At 40.0% G+C, this 12538-nt stretch overlaps 1 protein-coding gene across 1 annotated transcript; it reads right to left on the bottom strand.

Moving 5' to 3' along the window:
- Nucleotides 1-5035: 5035 nt before the first annotated feature.
- Nucleotides 5036-8726, bottom strand: LOC121249335 (tricyclene synthase TPS4, chloroplastic-like). The gene is made up of 7 exons (XM_041148044.1): nt 8487-8726; nt 7939-8215; nt 7445-7817; nt 7156-7374; nt 6034-6172; nt 5651-5899; nt 5036-5398 (listed from the first exon to the last, which is right to left on the bottom strand). The coding sequence occupies exons 1-7, from the start codon at nt 8724-8726 to the stop codon at nt 5036-5038; spliced, it is 1860 nt and encodes a 619-aa protein (XP_041003978.1).
- Between the last annotated feature and the right edge of the window lie 3812 nt (nt 8727-12538).

The raw sequence follows: 12538 nt of genomic DNA, 5'->3' as shown, positions 1-12538 counted from the left end.
CAGGCTTAAGTGTAGGTTCACATGCATAATATATATACATATAAATATATATTTATATATATATATATATATATATGAGAAAATGATAGGGTTACTACCCTCCTACTATCTATTTACTACTCTTTTTGTATTTGATTTTTTTTTAATTTTTTATTTTACTTAATGGTTAAGGAAGTGACTATTAGTAAAATTATATATATTTTTTAATTTTTTCTTATTGACTAAGGATGTTAAAAAAATACTTTAAAAAATGATAAAAAAAAATAATAAACCTCAAACACATTATAAGTAGTAAATGGGTAGTAAAAGAGTAGTAACTCTATCACTATCCTCTCTCTCTCTATATATATATACATATATATATATATGCGCATCTACGCCACAGTCATTTTGGTAAATAAGGAATTTGATCTCTCTCTATTCAAAAAAATATCAACCACACTTTGCAGTTGTGTTGACTGTATTATTAATAGAGAAATACAAGTATGATGACAGTAGGAGTCATAACAAACTGATAAGAGAAAATTCAAAAATTGGATTACAACTAGATAACTAAGTCTACTGGAATTGGAATTCTAGTTTCCTACGACTTCATCTTTATCTTTATCTTCTACAATTGCCTTATCCTTAACACGCCCCCGCAAGTCTAATGAAGTGGAAACTACATTGAGCTTGGATCGAAGTGCCGCAAATCTGAATGAAGAAAGAGGTTTCGTAAAAATATCAGCTAGCTAATCCTTTGAGGATAAAAACTTCACTTCAATAAGTTTCTTGGCTACCATATCCCGCACAAAGTGAAAATCAATTTCTATGTGCTTCGTGCGAGCATGAAAAATTGGATTAGATGATAAATATGTGGCTTCGATGTTATCACACCATAAGATGGGAGTAGCTGATGTTTTAAGGCCAAGTTCCTACAGTAAGAATTGAAGCCATTGAAGTTCAGAAGCTGTATTTGCAAGTGCTTTATATTCTGCTTCAGTGCTTGATCGAGCAACTGTTGCTTGCTTTTCGCAACTCCCTGAGATAAGATTTGGCCTGAGGAACACACAAAACCCTCCAGTCGATCGTCAATCATCACAAGACCCAACCCAGTCAGCATCTAAAAATGCTTAGAGAGTTTTGTTGCTCGACTTGCTAAATACAAGACCATAGTTAATAGTCTATTTTAGATACCGAAGTAGTCTTTTAGCTGACTGCCAGTGAGCAAGTTTCAGTTTATGCATGAACTGAGATAACTTGTTAACAGTGAAAGCTATGTCTAGCCTAGTGACTGACAAGTAGTGGAAAGCACCAACTATGCTACAAAAAATTGTTGGGTCACTGAAATCTTCACTGTCGAAAGCATTGAGATTAGTAGAGGTAGCCATGGGAGTACTACTGGGTTTGGCTTCATGCATTTTTGTCTTTTGAAGTATATCCATGATGTACCTATGTTGAGATAATATAAGCTGCCCATTTGACTTAATAGCGTCAATACCCAAGAAAAAATTCAGACTTCCCAAATCCTTGATTGCAAAGTCACTATGTAGCGATTTTAACAACTCATCAATAGCATGCTTGTCTGAGCAGGTGATCAAAATTTCATCCACATAAATGAGAATATACATAGTAAACGTGGATGAGGTATGAATAAATAGAGAAGTGTCTGAACGTGAGCCATGAAAACCAAGGTCCAGAAGCTAATTATTGAGGTGTGAGAACCATGCCTGTGGGGCTTGTTTTAGGCCATACATGGCCTTTTTCAATTTACAAATATGATTTGAAAATTGTGGATGTGTATATCCTTGAGGTTGGATCATGAAAACTTCCTCTGTCAATGTACTGTGTAAGAAGGCATTGTGTACATCAATTTGTCAAATTTCCTAGCCTGAAGAAATAGCAATAGAGAGAACTGTTCTTACTGTGGTGGGTTTAATCACTGGGCTGTAAGTTTATGAGAAATCCACTCCAGCTTGTTGAAGGTAGCCCTTAGCTACTAGACGTGCCTTGTAGCGTTCCACATCGCCATTTGCTTTCATTTTTATTCGATAGACCCATTTTGACCCAATTACATTTCGGGTATCAGTGGGAGGTACAAGAATCCAGGTACCGTTTCTGAGTAATGCATCAAATTCTTGGTTCATAGCATGTCTCCATTGAGGATGCTTGGCTGCGTTGGTGTAACACGATGGTTCAACCATTAGAGAATTGGTTTTGGCAATTAGGGCTTTCCGGAGAGGATATCTGATGGTGCCTTTTGTACGTGTTTTGGGTTTAGTGATGTTATGCTTTGAGTGAGTGGTCATAGGATGTTGGGATGGAAGGATATTTGAGGTTGATTGAGTGCAGGGGTTTTCAGGAGGATTCGGTGCAGAGGTATCGAGTGCTAATGAGGGAGAAAGGTTAGAAGAGATGGTTTGGGAAGGAGAAATAACCATGTGGGCTGGAAAGGTTTGAGATGGAAAAATATTTGTGTGGGCCGGAGAGGTTTGGGCTTGATCTAGAGGGACCGATACTAACGAGGCTTGCTCTATTGCACAGGTTGAGTAAGTATTAGACTTTAAATTGGGTATAATGAATGGTGCCGAGGGAGACTCTTGATGATTCGGAGTGGAGGACTGAAATTGATACGGGAATAATGACTCTTCAAAAACAACATCGTGAGAAATAATTATTTTTCCAGTAAGTTGGTTGAGACATTTGTAACCTTTGTGATTGGGACTATACCCAAGGAAGATACAACGAGTGGACTGAGGTTGTAACTTGTGGCGATTATATGGTCGGATGTTAGGCCAACAAGCACAACCAAAGACACGAAGGAAAGAATAATCTGGATTACTGTGAAAAAAACGAATGAAAGGTGATTGATTGTGAGAGACGGGTGATGGCATCCGATTAATTAAATAGCATGCAGTATCAAATGCATCATCTCAATATTTAAAAGGAACATGACTATGAGTTAAGAGAGCCAAACCAGTTTCAACAATATGACGGTGTTTACGTTCAATAGCACCATTTTGTTGATGAGTGTGAGGACAAGATCTGCAATGAGAAATGCCAAGAGAGGCCAGTAACGTGGATAGTGAGCGAAATTCACCACCCCAGTCAGATTGAATAAATTTAATTTTGCAATTAAATTGTCACTTTGTATGAGGCTGAAATTTGCGGAAAATGGTAATGACGTCACTTTTGCAAGTTATGGAATAGAACCACGTGTATCGACTATATAAGTCTAGAAAGGTAACATAATATCGGAAACCATTATGACAAAGAATAGGAGACGGGCCCCAACATCACTATAAATTAATTCAAGTGGTGCCGAGGCACGAGTACATGACTCAAAAAATGGTAACTGACGACGTTTAGAACTTAAACATGTAGAACATGATAGACTAGACTTAGATGCGGCTACTGGTAAAGAAAATTTCGACAAAACATGACAAACAATTTTAAAAGCTGGATGACCCATCCGAGAATGCCATTGAGGAAGCGAGACTCGTTCACCAATAAGCGCAGATGGAGGAGAACTTTTATTTGAAACGAAGAAGGGATAAAGTCCATTCTTACTCAGCCTGTGTAGTAGAATTTTCCCCGTTGCTTGATCCTTCACAAAAAAATAAGATGGATGAAATTCAAAGAAAGTATTAGTAGCTGTAGTGAATTTTTGAACAGAAATTAAATTCTTGGTAATTTGCAGCACATGAAGCACATTATGAAGTAAAAAAGAAAGTGTAGGAGTAGAAAGTTTAGAAGTGCCGAGATGTGTAATGTTCAAACCAGTGCCATTTCCAACGCAGATTGTATCTGGGCCAGTATATGCTTCAGTAGTAATATTGAGATTGGAAAGATCTGAGGTCAAGTGATGAGTAGCACCCATGTCTGGATACCAGTTCAGATCATTTGACGGAGACGAACTAGTGTAATATGCTTGCATAGAGGATGGATCACGCTCATAAGATTCATCATAGTGATGATAACAACGTAAAGCAGTGTGTCCCGGTTTGTTACATACTTGACAAACAGGTCGAGATTCGGATGAATTAGAGCTTCGACCATAACCACAGGCACCAGTACTGAAACCAGAGGCACGCCTAGAGCTGTGTCCACCACAAGACCCACGCAAACGAGATGTAAGATTCACACCTCCCAGAGTAAGATCATTGGGTGATTGGTGATATTCAAGCCGAATTTCATGAGCTATCAGATGCCCATATAGATCCTCCAAAGGAAGTGGGTCAACTCGGGTTGTCATGGATGTAACAAAGGAATTGTATTCCGGTCCTAGACCTGCAAGCAAAAATGAGACCAACTCAAATTCATTGAGTGGTTGATCAGTAGCGGCTAATGTATCAGCAAGGGTAGTAAATTTATGAAAATAGTCTGAGATGGAGGAAACACCTTTCTTGATTGTAGCTAATTGATAATGAAGATTCATGGATCAAGCACGGGATGTGGAGGTAAACATTCTTTCCAGCATCGACCAGACCTGATCAGAAGTTTGGCATTTGATAACATGGGCAAGGACAGTTTCGGAGAGGGATGAATTTAGAGTTGAAAGAATTAATTGGTCTTGCATGATCCATTGCATAAAAGCAGGGTTGGGCACGGTTTGATTGGTAGCAGTAGTGATCATGGGGGAAGGACAAAATGATGATCCATCGACAAAGGAAAATAGATGCTGACCTTTGAGATGGGGGACAACCTGCGTTTCCTATAGCAAGTAATTGTCTCTTGTAAGCTTAATGGGTGTAAAGTTGGGGAGGGATGTAGTGGGTGCAGGGAAAGTGTTTGTAAATATGGGGTGGGTGAACAAAAGGAGAAGAGACGTGAGTCTCTGAAACGGGTGGAGTTGAATCTGTCATAACTGACGCTAGTCTTAGGCTTTTAATACCATGTTGAGGAAAATATCAACCACACTTTGCAGTTGTGTTGACTGTATTATTAATAGAGAAATACAAGTACGATGACAGTAGGAGTCATAACAAACCGATAAGAGAAAATACAAAAATTGGATTACAACTAGATAACTAAGTGATCTACTGGAATTGGAATTCTAGTTTCCTACGGCTTCAATATCTTTATCTTTATCTTCTACGGCTGCCTTATCCTTAACACGCTCAACTGGTATTGGAATGGGCTCTATTATCAACGACAGGACTCGATTCTTTGCCCTAATGTCCGGTGCTCCATGCCCATCCCCATACTGGTACGTGCATTTGGCAATCCGAGCAAGGTTGATTGCTGTTTCCACCAACGATTCTCCAAAAAAACGATTAACTACTCTTTCTTTGTTCAATTTTTTCCAAGTTGTCTCTGCCAAGTTGCTGAGGTGTTTACGAGCATGTTCCTCAGAAAGACGAGTTCCTCGCATGTAACAATGAATTGAATTTGCTGTTTCACCTCTCTCTAACTCTGCCTACATTAATTGTTAAATAAATGACTAAAATTGTTAATTTAGCACAAAACTATATAGACAACATGGGTTGGCATGTCATATTAAATCGGATTTTTCTCGATAATTGAACTTAACACGTGAAAATTAATGAGGATAAAGTCTGAAGAAATGGTTATAATTCAGAACTTTTATTCCAGTATCTATGTTTTAAATCGTCTAGATTTAATTATTTAGATTATTATATTCTAATTTCGAAATGAGAATGAATAGTACCGCAGCAGTACTCAAATCATTGCTGAGTCGAAAAATGATGGATGGCCACCGCAAGAGGTCATGGTAATTTTCCAAGCCCTCAAGGGCCTCCTTTGTGAAATTTTGATTCAATATAAAATAGGAATGAACGAGGAAGATCGTCCGAGAAACGGATCGCCAGCCATTGTTAAGATAGTCCTTGAAGGTTGGCATCTCCTTGTCGGAACTCCACTTTGCTTCTTGGAGGAACGCTTTGAACATATCTGCCCACTAAAATACAACTTGAAACTACAACTTAATCAGATTTAAAAATGTTTAGAAAAAAAAAAATCGAATTATGTTTAAATCAGTTTTGTAGAAAAAGAAAAAGAAAGAAAACTCAAAAATATCAAAAAATATATTACCGCTTTGGTTAGGTATGGAAGGATGTTTCCTCCTTTCTCCTTAAGAGTGTCATAAACAATCTCATTAATAGTGTTATAGAGAGCTAAGAAGCATAGCTTCATATAGTCAGGAAGTTCTCTCACGGCTTTGATATCCCATCTGAAAACACAATTAAAATTTAAGATCAGTTTTTTTTTTTTTTTTTTAATAACGGATCAAATTTCATTCATTAAAAGAGGATATACAAAATTGACTTAAAAACAAACCACTTACAAACGTTAATAACTGATATGATCTAGTCCAGATCTCTAAAGACCTAAGTCTAAGAGATAGCACAACTCTGTCCACGACAGAGTTAACAGTAACCGGGTGACAAAAACCTCATATCCCAACTAAGCAGAGTAGGGTGCATCAACCCCACCATAAGCACCGCCTAAGCGGAGGGGGACCACTCCATTAGGATGAAAGTCCGAATGTACTATTTTTTAAATTTTTATTTTCCTAAAATGTAGGACACCAAATGAAATAAAATGGGAAACCACTGCGAAAACCGGAAAAACAGTGCTTCAAGAGGCTGATGTGGCACGTGCAGTACACGCGCCACTTTGAGAGGAAAACCGACAGTCGATCTTGAAAATCCCGCACTCACAGACTCCAGAAGTGCCGTGCGTGGCATCGGCAGAGGGCTTTCCAGTGGCGCGTGAGAGACGCGCCAAACATCTCCGAGAAATTCAAACCACGCTTGCGGGCTACTCGTCGCTTCTTTTGGCGCCGCATTCGATGGTCTTGAAGATCTGCGGGTGGTCAACACCATGAAGGGGCGCGTGCTGATTTATGGTTATCGAAAAGTTCCAGATCTGCGATTCTCTCTTATTTAGCATGAAAAAACACGAAAACACAAAGCAGAACACTACATAGAGGGGGAGGGAGAGGGAAGGGAGCCGAAGCTCCCACCCCCTCTAACCGGACCTGTAGTGAAAGTTTAGAGAGAAGATAGCGTTTTGGTCTAGAGAAGGACGGTATCAGGACTTGGAAAAACAAATTTCAGACCAGTTAAGATCAGTTTTTAAAAAACATTATTTGCTATAAAAAAAAATTAATTTGGTTGTGGCAGAGGGAGAAAGAGAGGGAGAGAAACTAACCTTTCGAGAGCATCTGTAAAAAGCACGAGTTCATCCAAAGTACCATAAACGTCATAGACGTCATCAATGGTGGTGACAAGAGCAGCAACTTTGGTCAGCTGTTTACGAAGATGGCCCAGCTGAGGTTGAAAGCCAATTCCAACAGTCCAGAAGAAGCATTCCATCAGCCTATCTCTGGTGAAGCTCAAGCTGTTCGACAGCCCCATATTGTTCCACCACCTATTGATTTTTGTTGTTTTAGCACGTACTGTAATCCAATTTGTACAACTCTTTAACATTTTATAATTACCTTGACATTTCTTGAAGTTCTCCTTGAAGTACTGACTGGACTATGTTAAAATCCAACTTTGCAAACTCAAGCACAACAGGATTTGCATCTTCCCTCTTACTGTATGCCTCAATATACCAACGAGCTTCCAGTCTTTGCATTCTATGGTGCAGTGGAACCTCCAATGCATGCTGAATCTGCTCTGCCACGCTTTTACTTACATGGATTTTCAGGTCCTCGAGACCCACTCTTGCGAATTCCATGGCCTCATCCAAGAGGTTTTCTCCTTCAAAACCCAGATACGAAGCTTCGTATAGACTCAGCATTCCTTTGACATCCCTTCTGAGGCATTCCTTGAAATTGCTATTTTCGTCTGTGAAACTGTTAAACACATCTGCATGTACATGTGTATGAAAAATATATGAGAATTCGAATCGTTTTGTTAAGATTATAAAGTAGATCGAAATAAACATATATAATGCGTAAGAAGCTGATAGATATTAATTTGTTTGTACCTTGAGAGACGTCACTGCCACGTTGCCTGAGGAGCCTAAAGCTGAGAGCAGTCGCACGGAGACTCTTCACAATTCTTTCATTATATCCTTTTGAAGATGCTAAGACGACGTTGTCGAGAGCTCTTGTTATCTCCTTCTCAAAGCGGTAACCCAAGCCTAATCGTTGAACCTCATCAATCAGTTCGAGTTTTGCCAGTAAGTCTGAATTTTCATTATTGATCATACTCCTCACGTCTTCGTCCAGCTTCTTCACCTTATTTTGTAGTACTTCATGATCCTGTGCGGTTACAATATGAGCTTACAATTAATATGAATCTCCCTAGATGTCTTAAATGTAATTGATCACTACGATCATATGATATTCCCTAATTATTAATATTCTATGAATAGTACCTAATAGTTTTAGATTTCTCAGACATGCATGCATATAGATCACACATGGCAAACTTTTATCAGACTTTAAAAAAGAGAAATCAGGAAGCTAGCTAGGGAGAGGGAGCACATTCAAATTAGGAGTAAAAGATGATCAGAAATGCAATCACCAGTACATGATAATCATTCCTTAAGGACTGCACAAAATCGTAACTCCAAGTGCTTGGTTGGTAATTGGCAGATTTTCTTTGGACTTCTAAATGGGAAGTAGTCGCTGCAGTACTGGCAAAACATCGGAGTTGCCCATGATGTTTTTGTTTTTGGCAGAGAAGAAGAGTTTTTGTTGTTGGATATGTAGGCAAGTGTGTCAAGCAGACATGATTGGATGAGGGCAACTGGAGTGCTAGAAGTGCCATTCCGCTAGTATACTATTATATATGCTATATGTTTGCAATTAATTGTGATTTCAAAAGGAGTGGAGTGGATCTATATATAGAACTTCAATAACGTAGTTGATTTTTTTTTTTTTTTTTGAGAAAAGTATATTGCATTGATTAATATAAAAAATTACAAACTGAACCTGAATATATATTACAAGCCAACTGCAGCATTAATAGCTCTCTAATATACACTCGTGAGTGACATGATCTAGTCCAAACTATAAATCTCTACAGATCTAAAATCTGAGATACAGCAAGACTCTATCCAAGATAGAGTTAATCAAACACCACACTCTGTCTAAAACGGAGTTGAGGACACACTTTACGGACCAAAGTTCAAGAGACTGTGTTTTTTTTTCTTTTTTTCTAAAAACAAAAGACATTATAGAAATTAAAAATAAATGTAAAAAAAATGGATTATATCTTAAAAAAATATAAATCTGCATTTTTAACCTTGGAAAAAAAAATACACAAACACCTGTTGTGATGACAGGTGAGAGCCACGTGCCACCCTGGAAGTATGGAGAGATAATTTCCTACAAGAAAATGTTTGTATATAGCCAGATATTTACGATAAAAAATAACTCTATTCTAATGTGCCTCTACATATACTACACATCATCCACATGACATGATTTGATTTGAAATATAAATTTTAAATTTAAATCTTACAAATTAAATTATACTATGTGAATGGTATATAATATAGCTAGAGGCCTTAAACTAGCATTACTCTTACGATAAAAACGATCGATAATAAGTTCAATATTCTCATAGTAAATAATTATTTTCATCGTAAATATTTAACGGCTACTAATAACTTTTTTTTTTCTTTTAATAATATATTGCATATTACTCAATTAGATTTTTTTTTTTTTTTTTAAATGGATATTTGCATAATTTACGTGTCACTGGTACCCATGGTACTACATTTCAGGATCGAGCAGATCGTGTCATCGTGACATAAGATTCTCGAAGTTGTTGGCATCGTACCATAAATTAAACATTCGACGATAACAAGAGGTGTACGAGGAGCGCTCTATATATGGTGGGGTTTTTTTTTATTTGTTCAAGTCTTTTTCGGTTCAATTTTCAATCTTAACAATATAGTTGCCACGTGTAATTAGATGCAATAACCTGATCATTTTATAAATATTTTTAAGGTACGTAATAATTAAAATGCTAAACTTAACCTAGACCACAACAATAAAAGATTAAAAGAAAACCTAGACCTGTTGGAAGAAAGGTGAAAGGAAGTAGAAAGTCGGATGACGAAAAACAAAAGGAAAGTTAAGTACTTCAACAAGCGAGCCCGACCTCGAGCCTTCAAGGTAGGAGGCTTGGTTCCGAAGCAAACGGGAGTCACCATCTAAGAAGAAGGAAAGCTAGGTCCCGATGGGAAGGGCCCTTGTTGGTGCTGGCTAGTAGAAGACTCGACTCTTACCATTTGAAGGACCAAGAAGGTTGTGAACCGCACTTGAGGATGTATTTTGTTTAAAGGCCACGAGTTCAACCCACTATGTAACCAGCAACTTATGAATGAGAAAATTTGATGTCATCTCTATTTGACTTATCTAAAAGCCCTTGACTTGCCGACCTTCATGCCACAAATCAAGTCTCTGGACTTGCCACGATGCATAGGCTAGGGCCAGAGCCTCCCAAGCTCTGCTCTGTCCATAGCCAATCAGATACAAGTCTCTTAACTTGCTGACCTTCGTGCTACAAGCTAACTCCTTAGACTTGCCACAATGCATTGGCTAGGGCTAGAGTTTCTCGAGCTCTGCCGCATCAACAGCCAATCAGGCACAAGTTCTTTGACTTGTCGACCTTTGTGTTACAATCCAAATCCCTAGACTTGTCACGATGCATTGGCTAGGGCCAGAGCCTCCTAAGCTGTACCCCACCCACATCCAGTAGAATGCAAGTCCCTTGACTTGCCGACCTTCGTGCTACAAATCAAGTCTATGGACATACCACAATGCATTGGCTAGGGCTAGAGCCTCCCGAGCTCCACCCCATCCATAGCCAAACGAATCATTCCCTTGACTTGTCGACCTTCGTGTTACAAGCCAAATCCCTAGACTTGCCTGAACCTCCTGAGCTCTGCCCTGCCCACAACCAGTCAAACGCAAATTCCTTGACTAACAGACCTTCGTATTACAAGCCAAGCCACTAGACTTGCCACGATGCATTGTCTAGGGCCAGAGCCCCCTAAGCTCTGCCTCACCCATATCAAGTCGGATACAAGTCCCTTTACTTGCCGACCTTCATACTACAAATCAAGTCTCTAAAGTTGTCGCAACACATTGGCTAAGGCTAGAGCCTCCCAAGCTCTGCCCTATCAACAACCAAATGGATCCTTCCCTTAACTTGCCGACCTTCGTGCTACAAGCCAAGTCCCTAGACTTGCCACGATGCATTGGCTAGGGCCAGAGTCTCTTGAGCTCTGCCCCGCCCACCACCAGTCAAATGCAACTCCCTTGACTTGCCGACCTTTGTGCTACAAGCTAAGCCTCTAGACTTGCAGCGATGCATTAGGTCGGGCTACAACCTCTTGGGCTCTACCCCATCAACAACCAGTCGGGTACAAGTCTCTTGACTTGTCGAACTTTGTATTACAAGCCAAGTCCTTGACTTAACTTGCCGGCTTTCATGTTACAAGCCAAGTCCCTAGACTTGCCATGATGCATTGGCTAGGGACAAAGTCTGCCAAGCTCTACCCCGCCCACAAACAATTAAAAGCAAGTCTCTTGACTTGCCGACCTTCGTGCTACAAGCTAAGCCTCTAGACTTGCCTTGCCGGATTGCATTAGCTCAAGCTCTACCCCATCAACAACCAATTGGGCAAAAGTCTCTTGACTTGCCGACCTTCGTGCTACAAGCCAAGTCCCTAGACTTGTCGCAATGCATTGGCTAGGGCCAGAGCCTCCCAAGCTTTGCCCCATCAACAACCAGTATGACACAAGTCACTTGACTTGCCAACTTTCGTACTACAAGCCGATTCTCTGGACTTGCCGTGATGCATTAGTTGAGCTAGAGCCTTAGGACTCGCCCACATAACAAGTCGAACACAAGTCCCTTGACTTTCCGACCTTCGTGCTGCAAGCTAAGTCTTTTGACTTACCGCGATGCATTAGTTAGGGCTAGAGTCTCCCAAGCTCTGCCCCATCAATAGCTAGAGGGACACAAGTCACTTGACTTGCTGACATTTGTGCTACATGCTGAGTCCTCAGACTAGCCACGGGTTGAGGCCGGGCTCGAGCGTCCCGAGCTCTACCTACATGGCCCCTAGAAAACAAGTTCCTAGATTTGTCGAGCCCCGTTGTCGACAAGGCCCAGCCCTTGGGCTTGTCGCGGGCTTGAGGCCTTAAGGTGAAAGCCAACCTCGCTGTGCGATTTACATGTAACCACGTAGACAGAGGTCTCGATGAAGTGAACCCTAGAACCCGTGTCCAAACAAATAGGAAAGTGAGAAAAAAAAAACACAAGTACGCAAGAAGTATTGAGGAAAGTTTGATCTATATAAATATATACACATAAAAGCCTGGGTTACAAACAAGAAAAAAGAAGGAAAGCAAAATAGAAGGGGGAGTGCCCGGGATGAATGGAGGCATTCCTAGCTTCCCGATGTTCTTGACAAACACATAAGCCTGAGGGTTCCGTTCCAAGGATGCCAGACTCAAGGTATTGAGGTTTGTCTCGGGATGTTCCCATAGACATTCAAGGCCCTCCTTGTAGCCATACCCCCAAGCAGCATTCCATATGGCCCTAGTGCGCTGAATCTGGGA

This window comes from Juglans microcarpa x Juglans regia, chromosome 2D (genome assembly GCF_004785595.1).
Source record: "Juglans microcarpa x Juglans regia isolate MS1-56 chromosome 2D, Jm3101_v1.0, whole genome shotgun sequence".
NCBI classification, from domain to species: domain Eukaryota; kingdom Viridiplantae; phylum Streptophyta; class Magnoliopsida; order Fagales; family Juglandaceae; genus Juglans; species Juglans microcarpa x Juglans regia.
The sequence above is the reverse complement of the archived record's forward strand: the minus strand, read 5'-3'. Positions and strand labels throughout refer to the sequence as shown.